Source organism: Lipotes vexillifer, unplaced genomic scaffold (assembly GCF_000442215.2).
Source record: "Lipotes vexillifer unplaced genomic scaffold, Lipotes_vexillifer_v1.1 scaffold217, whole genome shotgun sequence".
In the NCBI taxonomy this organism is placed as follows: Eukaryota; Metazoa; Chordata; class Mammalia; order Artiodactyla; family Lipotidae; genus Lipotes; species Lipotes vexillifer.
Genome location: NW_006788200.1, coordinates 8,660,737 through 8,676,980, shown reverse-complemented (window position 1 = coordinate 8,676,980; position 16,244 = coordinate 8,660,737). Strand labels below are relative to the sequence as shown.

General features: G+C 39.0%; 1 protein-coding gene across 1 annotated transcript; it reads right to left on the bottom strand.

The window, feature by feature from the left end:
• Positions 1 to 3,760: 3,760 nt before the first annotated feature.
• PCDHB1 (protocadherin beta 1) lies at positions 3,761 to 6,201 on the bottom strand. The gene is given in 8 exon segments (XM_007472059.1): positions 3,761 to 4,303; positions 4,305 to 4,584; positions 4,586 to 5,070; positions 5,072 to 5,206; positions 5,208 to 5,376; positions 5,378 to 5,644; positions 5,646 to 5,766; positions 5,769 to 6,201. Coding segments are annotated over 8 exon segments (2,433 nt in total).
• Positions 6,202 to 16,244: the final 10,043 nt, after the last annotated feature.

The window sequence follows — 16,244 nt, the reverse complement described above, 5'->3', positions numbered from 1 at the left end:
ACCGCAAAAAAAAAAAAAAAAAAAGACATATGCACCCCAATATTCATTGCAGCACTATTTACAATAGCCAGGTCATGAAAGCCACCTAAATGCCCATTGACAGACGAATGGATAAAGAAGATGTGGTACATATATACAATGGAATATTACTCAGCCATAAAAAGGAATGAAATTGGGTCATTTGTAGAGACGTGGATGGATCTAGAGAGTGTCATACAGAGTGAAGTAAGTCAGAAAGAGAAAAATAAATATCGTATATTAACGTATATATGTGGAACCTAGAAAAATAGTACAGATGAACCAGTTTGCAGGGCAGAAATTGAGACACAGATGTAGAGAACAAACGTATGGACACCAAGGGGGGAAAGCAGCCGGGAGGTGGGGGGGGTGGTGTGATGAAGGGGGAGATTGGGATTGACATGTATACACTGATGTGTATAAAATGCATGACTAATAAGAACCTGCTCTATAAAAAAATAAAAGAAAAAAAATTTTTTTTAAGTCTCAAAGTCATGAGAGACAATAAAAGCTTAAGGAACTACGATGAATGGTAGGAACTAAATGCATTGTGAGATCCTGGATTGGATCCTTGAAAAGAAAAAGGACAGTAGGAGAAAACTGATAAAATCTGAATAACGTTTGTAGTTTAGTTAATAGAGTTGTACTAAGGTTAATTTCTTAATATTATCAACTGTGCTATGGTTATGTAAGATGGTAACATTAAGGGAAGCCAGGTGAAGAGTATATGATAACACTATATACTATTCCTGCAGTTTTTTAAGTCTAAAATTATCTCATAAAAAATTTAAGGCAATATCAAAAAAACAAACAACCCAATCCAAAAATGGGCAGAAGACCTAAATAGACATTTCTCCAAAGAAGATATACAGATTGCCAACAAACGAAAGAATGCTCAACATCATTAATCATTAGAGAAATGCAAATCAAAACTACAGTGAGGGGCTTCCCTGGTGGTGCAGTGGTTAAGAATCTGCCTGCCAATGCAGGGGACACGGGTTCGAGCCCTGGTCTGGGAAGATCCCACATGCCACGGAGCAACTAAGCCCGTGAGCCACAACTACTGAGTCTGCACGTCTGAAGCCTGTGCTCTGCAACAGGAGAGGCCGTGACAGAGAGGCCCGCGCACCGCGATGAAGAATGGCCCCCACTCGCCACAACTGGAGAAAGCCCTCGCACAGAAACAAAGACCCAACACAGCCAAAAATAAAAATAACTTTATTTTTTAAAAATGTAGAGACGTGGATGGATCTAGAGAGTGTCATACAGAGTGAAGTAAGTCAGAAAGAGAAAAATAAATATCGTATATTAACGTATATATGTAGAATCTAGAAAAGCGGTACAAATGAACTGGTTTGCAGGGCAGAAATAGAGACACGGGTGTAGAGAACAAACGTATGGACACCAAGGAGGAAAGCAGGGGTGAGGGAGAGGGGTGAATTGGGAGATTGGGATTGACATGTGAATAATTGCTGGAGAGGGTGTGGAGAATAGGGAACCCTCTTGCACTGTTGGTGGGAATGTAAATTGATGCAGCCACTATGGAGAACAGTATGGAGGTTTCTTAAGAAACTAAAAATAGAGCTACCATATGACCCAGCAATCCCACTACTGGGCATATACCCAGAGAAGACCATAATTCAAAAAGAGTCACATACCACAATGCTCATTGCCGCACTATTTACAATAGCCAGGACATGGAATCAACCTAAGTGTCCATCAACAGATGAATGGATAAAGCAGATGTGGCACATATATACAATGGAATATTACTCAGCCACAAAAGAAATGAAATTGAGTTATCTGTAGTGAGGTGGATGGACCCAGAGTCGGTCATACAGAGTGAGGTAAGTCTGAAAGAGAAAAACAAATACTGTATGCTAACACATATCTATGGAATCTAAAAAAAAAAGAAAAGGTTCTGATGAACCTAGGGGCAGGACAGGAATAAAGACGCAGACCTACTAGAGAATGTACTTGAGGACACAGGGAGGGGGAAGGGTAAGCTGGGACAAAGTGAGAGAGTGGAATGGACTTATATACACTACCAAAAGTAAAATAGATTGCTAGTGGGAAGCAGCCACATAGCACAGGGAGATCAGCTCGGTGCCTTATGACCACCTAAAGGGGTGGGATAGGGAGGGTGGGAGGGAGGGAGACGCAAGAGGGAAGAGATATGGGGATATATGTATATGTATAGCTGATTTCACTTTGTTATAAAGCAGAAACTAACACACCATTGTAAAGCAATTATACTCCAATAAAGATGTTTAAAAAAAAAATGGAATTTAAGGGACTGCCCTAGTGCTCCAGTGGTAAAGAATCCTTCCAATGCAGGGGATGTGGGTTTGATCCCTGGTGGGGGAACTAAGGTGCCACATGCCGCAGGGCAACTAAGCCGGAGTGCCACAAACTAGAGCCCACTCACCCTGCAGCCTGTGCGCCACGACTAGGGAGAGAAAACGTGCGCGCCACAACTAAAAGAGAAGCCTGCGCACCACAACAAAGAGCCCCCGTGCCACAACAAAAGATCCCGTGTGCCACAACCAAGACCCAATGAAGCCAAAAAAATAATGAATAAATAAAATATTTTAAATATAGTATATAATTTTTTTAACTTTATTATAACTTAAGACTTCCAGTAGAAATGTAGATCTATATGCATTTCAAAGTTAAATATGTAATTGAAGCAATTTGCCCAAACTAGAGGTACTGTTCTACCTTTGGAATACCAGGTACAAATGTTGTGCCTATCTGTGTGGGACACACCCTTGTGGGTCTGAATTTACACATTGTATAAAATAAGGTACCTAATTAAAAACTCATTAAAGCAAACTTTTTAAACAGTTAAGGCACAGTTGGTAGTATTAATAGCATCCTTGAAATATGTTAATGTTTTAATTTCTTGTCTTTAATTTTAGAATGAGAGAACTTAAAATAGCTTACAAATGCAAAACAGTGATGATCAAAAAGAAACCTAACTTGGATCCCTACTCCATTTCATTTTTTAAGTGATATGCTAGGAACTAACTCTTTTTCTTAGATTCCATGTTGTCACATCAGCATGCTCGGAGGAGAAAATGGCTTAAGATCAAATCTGGTAATACATGAAAATCTATCTTAAGGCCACTTTATTGGTATTAATGCATTCTTTCTTCTTTAATATCTTTTTGTTTTGTAGTTGTTCAATAGCATTTGTTATCTACAAGTCTATTTTTTCCCTCATCTACGTTCCAACAACTCTCTGATGAGGAATGAGATATCTGTGTATAAACAGAGATTTAAGACTTGCCTAAGGTCCCCAACAACCATTAAGAAATCTACACCCAACTTAATTCCTGAACTGAATCTCTTTAGCCTTATATCTGCCTTTACATTTGCAAATAAGTCAAATCCTTTTTCTTCTTCTTTACCCTTCCTCCCATCCAGTTATCTATGAGGACCACCATTTACCAGACATTTGCATGATTGTGAATGATGGTATGCAAGATGTCGATTCAAAGATGATCTCTACTCATCAGGTGACAAATCTAGCAATTTCTGAATAACAATAAACTATATTTCTACTTCTTGAACCTAATTGCTTTCTGATGTATCAAAACTAGGAGCTAGTTCTTGTCCCTATGCATGCATAACTTTCTAATGGAAAATAACTTAAAGGCAAAATAACATGATATCTCTATGGAACTAAGCATATCCAGAGCCAGGACTAATGAACTTCCACAGGAGACATGAATAATGGCTACATATAGTCATCAGATACTTGGGCATGGCCCTCTGACCCCTGAGACCTATTTCTATCAGAATCTGGTGGTAAACTGGAGCCAGCCTCTGTTTTTACCTCTCCAGTGCCATGGGGGAAGGGGAAGTTGGGCATAAGGCGCTTAAGAAACCAGAATTCACTATTGCCAGTGCCAGTGGCTGAGGACATGTCATAGGGACAAGGCTGGGATATGGATCCACTGGCTCCTCCTTGTACCAGGTTGTTAGAGAAATTACAGTCATCATAGAAATGCTCTTGAATTGTGAACTTTTCTCTGTATTTAATCTTCTGGCAAATATGTGTAATGAAGATCACTGTGACAGAGAGGAGAAAGAGAAAGGAAAGCACAGCCAGAGAAATGACCAAATATTTAGTGGATGGATTTACCCTTGTAGGATGCTTGAATGGATCCCGGGACTGCAGATAGGGCTCAGAAAAGCCATCTACCAGGAGGATATTAAGTGAGGCAGTAGTATAAAGAGCTGGTTGGCCATGATCCTGAACAAGAACGATCAGTTTCTGCCATCATGGGGTCTCTCTCAGATATCTGCCGCAATGTATGGATTTCCCCATTTTGTTGTTGAACAGAGAATAACCCAGGGTCAGTGGCCTTAAATAGATGATATGAAAGCCAGGAATTCTGACCTTAGTCACCATCCACAGCCACCACCTTAGTCACCAGGTAGACTGCCTCTGCAGACCTAGGCACCAGGTCATTGCAGGGCAAGGTGCCATTTTGCAGTGGGTACAAGATCATTGGGCAGTTATCATTGTCATCCAGGACAACCACTCTGACAGTAACTCAGTGACAGGAAGCCCCCATCAGTTGCCTTTACCACAAACTGAAAATCTTGAATGGCTTCATAATCCATAGTTCTCAGTGCATAGAGTTTCCCATTGTCTGAATTTGTGGAGATGTAAGCAAAGACTGATAGATCTCCACTTTTTGGAGGCAGCAGAGAATATGTTATTTGGGCATTCTCACCCAAATCTAGATCCTCAGCATGGACTTTGCCAATAAAAACTGCAGGGCTGTTGTTTTCTCGAACAGTCAAGATGTAGGAATCTTCCTGAAATACTGGGGGATTGTCATTAATGTCAGATATTAGCACCTCTATCACAGTCTCCGAGGACAGAGTGGGTGGTCCAGTATCCATGGCAACAAGGGTGATATTATAGCCAGAGACCTCCTCCCGATCCATGCCTCTGTCAGTGACCAGTGAGTAGGAATTCCTGAATGTAGGTTTGACTGCAAAGGGAAGGTCTTCTTTGAGGAAGCAAGTGATTTTTTCCTCCCACTCGAATGTCCTGGTCTCTGATAGAGAAAAGGGCCACTACTGTCTGTAGTGGAGAGTCCTCAGGGAGAGGGCTGGGCACAGAGGAGACTGTAACTTCAGGAGGATTGTCATTAACATCCACCACCTCCCACCAGGACTTTGCTGTGGGCAGAGAGGCCTCCTTCGTCGGTAGCTTGAATGTCAATGTCATATGTTTCAATTGCTTCAAAATCTAGGGACCCTCTTAGTCGAACCTCTCCAGTTTCAGAGTCAATCTGAAACGTCTGGAGAATTACTTCTGGGTTTTGAGCTAAAGAGAGTTATCTCCTTGTTGGATCCCTCGTCTAGGTCGGTGGCAGTTACCGTAGCCACCAAAGAACCATTGGCACTGTTTTCCGGTACCTGAGCGTGGTACACCAGTCAAGAGAATTGGGGCACATGATCATTGACATCCAGAACCTCCACGCGAATGTGGGCAGTGCCAGACTTGGGCGGAGACCCTCCGTCCACAGCTGTAATTGTCAGGTTGACTTCAGGCTGCTCCTCTCTGTCCAGGGGTTTATCCAGCACTAGCTCGGCATACTTGCCCATGGCTGCGGAAGCAGGTGTGCAGGTAGAAATACTCACTGGCGCTCAAGGTGTAGTTTTGGAGACCGTTGAGGCCGATGTCCAGATCCTGCGCGCTCTGCAGAGGAAACCGTGAACCCGGGGGGTGCTCTCCGGAATCTTTAAAAGAGGCTCCTTGTTTAGGAAAACCGGGGCACTGTCATTGATATCAAATACCCTGACCTCCACGCGAAAGGACTGCAGTGGCTCCACCACTGCAAACTGCAGAACGCATGGATCGGCTTTGCCACAACGTGATTCCCGATCCAGTTTCTCCTTCACGAGCAGATCTCCTGTCTTGCGGTGCAGCCGGAAATGCAGTTTATTGCCCTCAGAAACGAGCCGCGTCCCGTGCGCAGCCAGCTTCCCTACCTCCAGCCCCAAGTCCTTAGCCACGTTAGCTACAAATGAACCACTCTCCATCTCCTCTGCCACCGAATAGCGGATGGTCGCCGCACCCCCCACAGATAAGCACAGAAAAAGGAGAAGCAAGCCCACTTGCCTGCTTTGCAAGAGTTTTCTGCGTGCGATCGCCATCCGTTCTCACAAGCGCACTCTCTGCAGCAGATACACCTGTTGCGTACACACTTTCACTTTTCTGCCAACAGGCTCCTGCAACAGCTGCTCTTGGCTTTGCTAGCCTCTAACCGCAGCACCACCAAAGGCTAACGGAGCCAGGTGAGCTGTTTTGCACTTGGAAGAAAAATTGCATTAAGTAACTCAACTCCCCAGTCTATCGAATGTATTAATAGATATGTTCTCATTCTGGAGAGTTAGGTAGAGGTTGAAAGTTGTTGCCAAAGCAACAGCAAACTCGCCTTTCAATTCCTTTTCAGGAAAAAAAGCCCTGGGGAATTGAACACCCAATGAGGATACTCGTTAAGCAAGCTCAAGGTTGAAGTCATAGTATCTGTGAGCCGGCTGGGGCCGCTGCAGCAGCGGGCAAACAGCGAGGTGTTAAGGTACTCGGCACACTCCACACACACACTCCGCCCAGAGACCAAGGGAGAGGCAAAAAGATGCTGCAGTGTCTTCTGAAGCGTGAACCAACTGGATGGGAATGAGGGAGGGGGGCTTAGAGAAAGTGATCAGTAGGAAAAGGAAAGGGGACAGACAAACATCATCTCTCAGGAAGCTGGGGTCCATTAGGTACATTGATAGGGGAACTGTTCAACTTGCCTCATGGTTTGCATAAACCCATTCTTTTCTACAGAACACTCAAACGCTTAGGAAGCGACTGGCTTGTCACTTATGATTCTGATGAAAGTAATACTTATTGGGTATGATTTCTATATACTGGTACTGTATTAAGTAATTTACATGCATTATCTCATTTAACCCTTGAAACAACCCTATGAGGTACACATTATTTCTTTTTTACAGATGAAATTGAGACTGGAGAGGTTATGTTACTCCCCCAACATCTTCTACCTAGTAAATATTAGAGAAGGAACTCAATTTGATTTTGTCTGACTCCAAAGTCATGCTCGTAATTAGTATGTAACTCTGCTTTCCAAATAATATAGTAGATAAATTAAGTGAAGATAAATGTTTGGCTTTGGATTTTAAAGGAAATTAAATAATAGACTACTTACATATATTGAAAATGGCCCAACAGAAATTTTGCAAGATAATTTGTTGAGAATTTTTTACAGTCATAAGATCATAGAATGTTTAAGAATGATAATGCACCTCAGAAAGATTAGGTCCAGTCTCCCCCACCCCTTTTTTAAATAGATGAAAAAACTAAGGCCCAAATGGTGAAATCACTTGCCCAGTCCATACAGCTACTGCTGGCAATATAAAAACTAGAACCTGTCTTCTGACACTCTGTCTCATGCTCATTAGCAGGAGCATTTGGTGGTTTCCCATTTGTAAAAAAAAAAACTCATAACACTTACAGTAGGTAATCTTCAGAATCTAGTCTCTTTCCTTTGATATTTAGCTCAGTCTCAGATTGATGTTGTGTTCTGCTCTAGCTCATTCATTTCCGTTGCTGTATAGAATTCCAGTCTGGTCAATGTTCTTTGGCCACAGACCATCAGGAACACACCTGTAGTTGAACAAAATTGTATTTTCTGATTACTGCAACGAGGGAGACATCACACCACAGAGAATCATGGGGCATCTCAATAAGAGGGTGTTAAAAAGTACTTGCGGTATTTGTGCAAGGTGATTTGGGGGTGGTTTGAAGTAGGACTTTGCTCTGGATTGGATGCTGTCAGAAAGTTATTTTTATAGTGGGATATATTAATAATGCTTAGAAGGTGAGAAAAATGGAGGGAGGCTAAAGCTGTGATTGGTAATTCATATTAGCCATTTTTGTGGATTGGAAAATGTTCCTTTTCACCTGATTATGGCATCCTCTTGTTTTTCTCTTAATCCATCACTGTCACAGAGTGGCCTTGTCTAATTTTGTTCTATGAACCTGTTTTAGTTCAACACGAGAACAGCATAGCCTAGGTCTGAGTATCAGGCTAGCTCCTAGCTGTCACGGACTGCTTTTGTCTTTTTCAGCATGAACAGCAAAACTCATTTACTATTGTTCTACTGTTCACAGAAGTATGTCATTATATATGTCACTCTGTACACACGTGTGTACATTTGAGGGGGGGCATATACCTAGAAGTGGCATTGGTGTCATAGGGTATGCTCTTTTCAGCTTTACCTGATACTGCCAAACTGCTTTCTAAGAAGCTGTACCAATTTACACATCTCATCAGCAGGATGAGATGTGTAAATAGGTCGATTATTTTAAATTGGTCCATTTGTTCTAATTCTTACCAACACTTATCGTTACTAGTCTTCTTAAAAGTTTAACCATTTTGGCTATCTCAGTGTGGGCTTAATTTGCATTTCTCTGATTATTAATTATTGATGACGTAGGGCACTATTTAATATATGTTTAGTCATCTGGATAACCTTTGGTTGGGGGGGTGGCTGTTCAGTTCCCTTGCCCATTTTTTTTACATTGGATTGTCTTTTTCCTATTGATTTGTTGTAGTTCTTTATATATTCTAAATATGAGTCCTGTGTATCTCTTTATAATTAAGAAAAAGAGACATGCTTATCCTTAGTTGATATATAGCTTATCCTTAGTTGATATATATCTACAGAGTTTTGTTTAAAAAGAGGTATTTCTCCCAGTGATTCACACATTAAGCAGAAGCTTATGGCATCCTAGGAAGTCTTTTTTTTTAGCTGAGATATAATTGACATATAACATTATATGAGTTTAAGGTATACAATGTGATTAGATATTAGTATATATTGCTAAATGCTCAACACAGTAAGTCTAGTTAACATCCATCACCACACATAGTTATAAACGTTTTTCTTGTAATGAGAACTTTTAAGATCTACTCTCAGCAATTTTCAAATATATAATACAGTGTTATTAACTACAGTCACCACCTAGGAAGTCTTAATACAATCAGTTTGTAAGTAACATTCAAAACCGATAAATTTAAAAAATACATTCTTATGACTTGAAATACAAGAAATGCTGCTCTTCAATTGGATTCCTCTGAATCTTAATTTGTTTAGTTAGTTCTCAGGGTATGTATTATCTGCTTGATGGGATTAAATTCCAAAATTTTTTTTTTCCTTTGAAAACTTTGGACCCTTTAAAAATCATGGTATTTTTTTAAAATAAGTTTTTATTCTTTCCAGTGAAGGTAGAACTAGGACATACAGAATAAATCTACAACTCACCAGCCTGTAATGCCAGTGTCTTTACTCAAAATCTAGTTATTGGGAAGAGGGGCGAACCACACCTAGTAAAATATCATGAAGTTTAGGGGGAATAAAAAATGCATTCCAAAATTGTATCTAAGGACTTCTCTGGTGGCGCGGTGGTTAAGAATCTGCCTGGCAATGCAGGGGATACAGGTTCAAGCCCTGGTCCAGGAAGATCCCACATGCTGCAGAGCAACTAAGCCCGTGCGCCACAACTACTGAGCCCACGTGCCTAGAGCCTGTGCTCTGCAACAAAGACAAGCCACTGCAATGAGAAGCCCACGCACCGCAATGAAAAGTAGCCCCTGCTTGCCGGCACGCAGAGACGAAGACCCAACGCAGCCAAAAATAAATAAATAAATAAATGAAAGTAAGCATAGACTGAGAAGGTAGGACTGCATAATTTTTAAAAAATTGTATCTAAGTACTAACTTTTAGTTTTTAAAAAAATCTTATTTTGAAATAATTTAAACCTTCAGAAGAGTTTCAAGAGTGCTTACAATTACCCATTACCTACCTATTGATTTGCTTTGACCAAATTTTAGTCAGGTTTCTCTTTTTCTCATAGGCCTCTGAACTTTAATTCACCCCCAAACTGAAACAAGTCCTAAAATCCCCCAGTTAATGGTTCATTCTGAGAATTGGCCAACCACAGAGGGAAAAATATTCCTGTTAAAGCACCCTGATTATACCATCTGCTTGCTCTATCCCCTCGTCCTACTCCCACACAAAGTTACTGCTAGCCCTGCTTACCCCTCCCTAATTTAAAAAACAAAAACAAAAAAACTTTTTCTGTATGAGACATTTGCAGATTTTGTGATCAATGAGTTCTGCTATTGCAATAGTTAACTTTTAACACAGCTTCTCCTTCCCTAAGTCCAGATTTGTTGATATTTGACATAATAAACAATAATAAATAATTATATAGTCTTCACCTAGATTCACCAATTTTGCTACATTTGTTCACTTTCTCTCATATATATACACATGTATGCATATACATCACATATGTTATACATTATATATATATATATATATATATATATATATACACACACATTTATTATTCAAAAATAGTCACTCTCCCTCTTAACTTCTGTGGGCAGAATATATCTCTCTGCTCTATTGATGTTGAGTTTGGCCATGTAAATTATACTAGACCCTCAAGATGCGTTTAGTATAATTCTCCACCCCTTCACTTTGGGCTTGACCATGTGAGTTGCTTTGGCCAACGGGATGTTAGCAGAGTGGGTAGTATCTGTGAATGTGACCTTATTTGAAAACAGTGTCTTTTCAGATATAATCAAGTTAAAATAAGCTTATATGGAATTACTGTGAACTCTTAAGTCTAATGACTGGTATCCTTATAAAGAGAGATTTGGAGACACACAGACACACACAGGGAAGAAGGCCATATCACGACAGAGATAAGAGACTGGACTGATGCTGCTATAAGCCAAGGGATGCCAAGGACTGCTGGCAACAACCAGAGCTAGGAAATAGCAAATAAGGATCCTTCCCTAGAGCCTTCAGAGAAAGCAAGGCCCTGCTGATGCCTTGATTTCAGACTTTTAAGCCTCCAAACTATGAGAATAAGTTTGTTTTCTTTAAGCCACCCAGTCTGTGGTAGTTTGTTATATCAGTCCTAGGAAACTAATACACAGAGTAAAGCAAGTTGTGGCTTGAAAGGTGCTGCAATAATTGGGCTTGCCCTCTTGCTCTTCTGCCACCTTTCTAAGAACTTTTTCTGGATAGCCCACCGACTCAAGGGTGAGGATGGAACAGCACTGGATACAACCTGTATACTGAAGCAAAGCACAGCTGATCTCAGCCTACATCTGCTGACCTCCAGATGCATGAGTGGGAATTAATGTTATTTTGAGCTATTAAGTTTTGCACTGTATTTTGTGACCATAGCTGACAGATACAGTATGTAAACATTGTATTTTGTTATGAGTTAGTTGCAGACATTTTAACATATCATCCCTAAATATCTCAATATGTACCTCTTACAAACAGGGGCATTCTCCCACATAACTTCAATTACAATTATCACACGCAGGAAATTTAACATGAATACTATTAACCTAATATTTTATTCAATATTTGAATTTCCTCAATTGTTCCAATTCCTTTGTGGCTGTTTTTTTTTAGTCCAGGATATAATCAAGGTTTGCACATTGCACTTAATTGTCATGTTTTTCTAGTTTCCTTTAAACTAGAGCAGTTTAAAGAAAATATTTTTATGACTTTTTTTTTCATGACACTGCCATTTTTAAAGAGTCATTTTACAGGATATCCCTCAGTTTGGGCATTGTGTCTTCCTTAGATTCAGATGAAATATTTTGACATCAGTACCACCGTGGAGATGTTGTAGTCTCTTCAGTGCCTTATATCAGGAGGCATATGATGTCATTTATGTCCCATTATTGGTGATACTAAGTTTGATAATTTGGTTAAAAAATAGTGTCCACATTTCTCAATTTGAAAGGTACCTTTTAATTTTTCGTGATTAGTTATCTTTGGAGAAATGTTTCAAAACTATGTGACCATGATGTGGAGAAAAGGGAACCCATGTGCACTGTTGGTGGGAATGTAAATTGGTGCAGCCACTATGAAAAACAGTATGGAGATTCCTCAAAAAATTAAAAAGAGCTACCATGTGACCCAGAAATTCCACTCCTAGGTACATCTGAAGAAAACAAAGACACTAATTAGAAAAGATATATGTGCCCCTATGTTCATAAAGCATTATTTACAATAGCCAAGATATAGAAGCAATCTAGATAAAGAAGATGTGTATGGGGAGGTGTATGTATGTGTGTATATAACAGAATATTACTCAGCCATAAAAAAAAGAATGAAATCTTGCCATTTGTGACAACATGGATGGTCCTAAACAGTATTATGCTAAGTGAAATAAGTCAGATAAAGACAAAAACTGTATGATTTCACTTATGTGTGGAATCTAAAAAAACAAACAAAAAAACAATGAACAAACATAACAAAGCAGGAACAGAGTTATAGATACAGAGAACAAATTGCCAAAGGGGAGCAGCTGGGGGGTACGAAAGAAATAAGTGAGGGAAATTAAGAGGTACAAACTCCAGTTACAAAATAAATGAGTCAAGGGGATGAAATGTAGTGTGGGGAATACAGTCGATAACTATGTAATATTTTTGATGATATAACTAGACTTACCATAGTGATCATTTTGAAATGTGTAGAAATACTAAATCACTGTGTTGTGTACCAGGAAATAGCAGTGTTATAGGTCAATTATACTTCAAAAAACCAAAATCATAGAAAAAGAGATCAGATTTGTGGTTACCAGAGGCAGGGGGAGGGTGAGGATAGGAAGAGGAATTGTGTGAAGGTAGTCAAAAGGTTCAAACTTCCAGTTATAAGATAAATAAGTAGTAGGGATGTAATATATAACATGATAAATATAATTAACACTGCCTTATGTTATATATGAAAGTTGAGAGTTCTCATCACAAGGAAATTGTTTTTCTATTTCTTTCCTTTTATACCTATATGAGATGTGAATGTTCACTAAACTTACTGCGATAATCATTTCATGATGTAAGTCAAACAACTGTTATATATCTTAAACTTATACAGTACTGTATGTCAATCATATCTCAATAAAACTAGGGAAAAAACTATGTGAATATTCTATTTCCAAAACAATTTTATTACTCAGTGTTTTCCAACATCCATGGATGATACTTGCCTATATTAATATATACTTGTACTTACATAAGTATTTGTGGTGTGTGTATGTGTGTGGGTATAATCATGGTATTTATACTTTCAATCCATTAAAACAGGTTTCTTCCTTTCCATCCAATTCATATTTATATTAGCCTTAGTAATAAAACTTAGTACCAAAGTGAGAATATTTGGTTCCCAGCACCATCTATATATTTGCTCATTATGCAAATCTTAAAATATGATATTTTTACAATTAAATTTGGTAATCATGATCCTTGGTATTTGCCCAAAGTAGTTGAAAACTTATGTCCACACAAAACCCTGCACACAAATGTTTATAGCAGCTTTATTCATAATTGCCAAAACTTGGAGCAACCAAGATGTCCTTCAGTAGGTGAATTGATAAGTAAACTGTGGTATATCCAGATAATGAATTATTCTTTATTATTATTATTATTCAGCACTAAAAAGAAATGAGCTATCAAGCCATGAAAAGATATGGAGGAAACATAAATGCATCTTACTTAAAATGCATGCTGCTAAGTGAAAGAAGCAAGTCTGAAAAGCTGCTCTATGATTTCAACTATATGACATTATAGAAAAGGCAAAACTATAGAAACTGTTAAAAAAAAAAAACTGGTTGCCAGGACTTAGGGGGAGGGAGGATTAATAGGTGGAGCACACAAGATTTTTTTAAATGGACTTTATTACTGTGCATGTGTAATTACAATACTGGCTAATCTCCCCATTGGTTGTTTCTATTGTATTCAAACTTGAAATCGTCTTAATACTTATGATATTTGTTATAGTCATATTTATAAGCATATTAATGTCTGGGATACCCTCTTTCTTTCATATATACTCAAGTCTGAAAAAAACTTTTTAGGAGCACATGTATTTTATTTTATTATTATTATTTTTTAATTTATTTTTAAAATTTATTTGTTTTTGGCTGCATTGGGTCTTTGTTGCTGCACCCAGGCTTTCTCTAGTTGTGGGAGCGGGGGCTACTCTTCGTTGTGGTGCACAGGCTTCTCATTGCGGCAGCCTCTCTTGTTACGGAGCACGGGCTCTAGGCGCGTGGGCTCAGTAGTTGTGGCTCGCGGGCTCTAGAGCGCAGGCTCAGTAGTTGTGGCACACGGGCTTAGTTGCTCTGCAGCATGTGGGATCTTCCCGGACCAGGGCTTGAAGCTGTGTCCCCTGCATTGGCAGGCGGATTCTTAACCACTGCGCCACCAGGGAAGCCCTGGAGCACATGTATTTTAAAACACTGAGTTCACACCTGCGGTTTTAGACTTCACTATTACTTTAGGATTCTTTTCTTTTATTGTGCCTTTTCATGCATTTTAGGTTTCTTATTCCTTTTGGCAGGAACGAGAGGCTTTGAGGGTATAGAAGTGTTTCTCAGGCAGCTCAGTTTATTGCTGCTGCTTTTGATCTACCATCTGTTGCTTTAAATGACAGTGCCTCTTGTTGTTTACCATGTGCATCTGCGTATAATGTTTCTGTCTTCCACAGTAATATAAGAAGCCTTAATATAAACCAATACCATTTATAGTCCAGATTTATATTACATTCTTACTTTAAACAGAGGGCATGAAGCCCATGTTGACTCTGGTAGCATGGGTTATAGGTGTCTTTCCATGAAATCTGACAGGTGTTTGAGAAACTTCCCAATTTAACCAAATGGAGGCTAGGTTAGAATGTTTATTCTTAATTAAACTCCAACCAATTTCTCTCCTTTATCCGGGAAGATAATTCAAATAACATCCCCAAATTGGATACCTAAATTTTTATTTAAATCAGTACTTTGAAAAAAAAGTTTTATGTCTGAAAACAGAAATGCTAACTATTTTCTGTGTTAAGATCCATAGAAGAGTAAATGAGAAAACATCTATAAGAATACTAAATATTAACTGGGTTGGTTGACAAAGCCAAGTGTGCTTCCTGGGTAGTTCTATCTTTTTCTGAGATTGCTAAGTTTGAGAAAGAAATTCATGTTACTCTCAATTTGCTAGAAGTGACTTTACACTGTAACCCACATATCTGAAGATATAGTAAGACTCTGGCTATAAAGCAGTCACTTGTTTAGGAATATGGGAAGAGTGATATTAAACTAATTAGGAAGAAGAGGTTACCATCAAAAACATAGAAATTGTAAGGTCAGTTAGAATTTTGACTTCATAGCCTCTTGAAAAAAAAAAGGACCCACCTTTCCATAGTATTTTTTATAAAGATAACATTTGAAAGAACTATTCCATTACCTCTTTCTCCTGTTTCATTCTCATTATCTATCAAAAGAATCTCTACTTAGCAACCCGATTAACTTCAGGGGCTCCCCATCTGAAGTTAAATGTACAAACTTCAAAGTGACTTCATCATCACTGTGTAAAAGTACACAGTGTGAAAATACACAGGGTAAACATAAGAAGCATACCATAACTTTCCTGTGTTTTCAACTCTGATAGTTTATATATACCAGACCTGGAAGAAAATAAGAAACATGAGTTTTCCTCCTAGAATTTCTATGACCTCTTACCACTTCCTAAATATAATTACACTTGTTTTTTCCTTCCAGAAGCAGAAATCAGAGAGAGAAGTGCTCTCAGCTAAGCTTCCTTGAATGTATTTGGCTAACAAGAGAGAGCTTCAGAAGCATTTTTTTCAGCCAAATGTACTCTGTGAATACTTTAGTAACTATTTCTAAATGTCTACAAAACCAAATATTTTTCAGATAGTCATCTGATAACAAGATAGGCTGAAAGAAATGCTTGGGAAAATTTTAACATTTGTAAATTATTTGAGGAGATGTGGTAGAAGTGAGAGATCACTCTGGAAATTCTCAATTCTTCTATACCTCTCTATGGCTTTTTTAAATGGCCAGATCTCCCCAAAACCACCTCCTGAGGTTCAATATTCCAAACCCCTCCAATTTGTTTCTTCAGAGTTTAGGATCTCCATCCAAAGTCCTTTTTGAACTTTATCAAAAGCATTTTCCTCATCTACCACCAGGTGGCAGGTGGATCCACTTTTTGGAGAGCGACCCTGACCCCGCCCTACCGGAAGTTGTCATGCAAAGGAAGCCTCTCTGGCCACGCCTAGAGTTCAGCACCCTCGACGCGGAC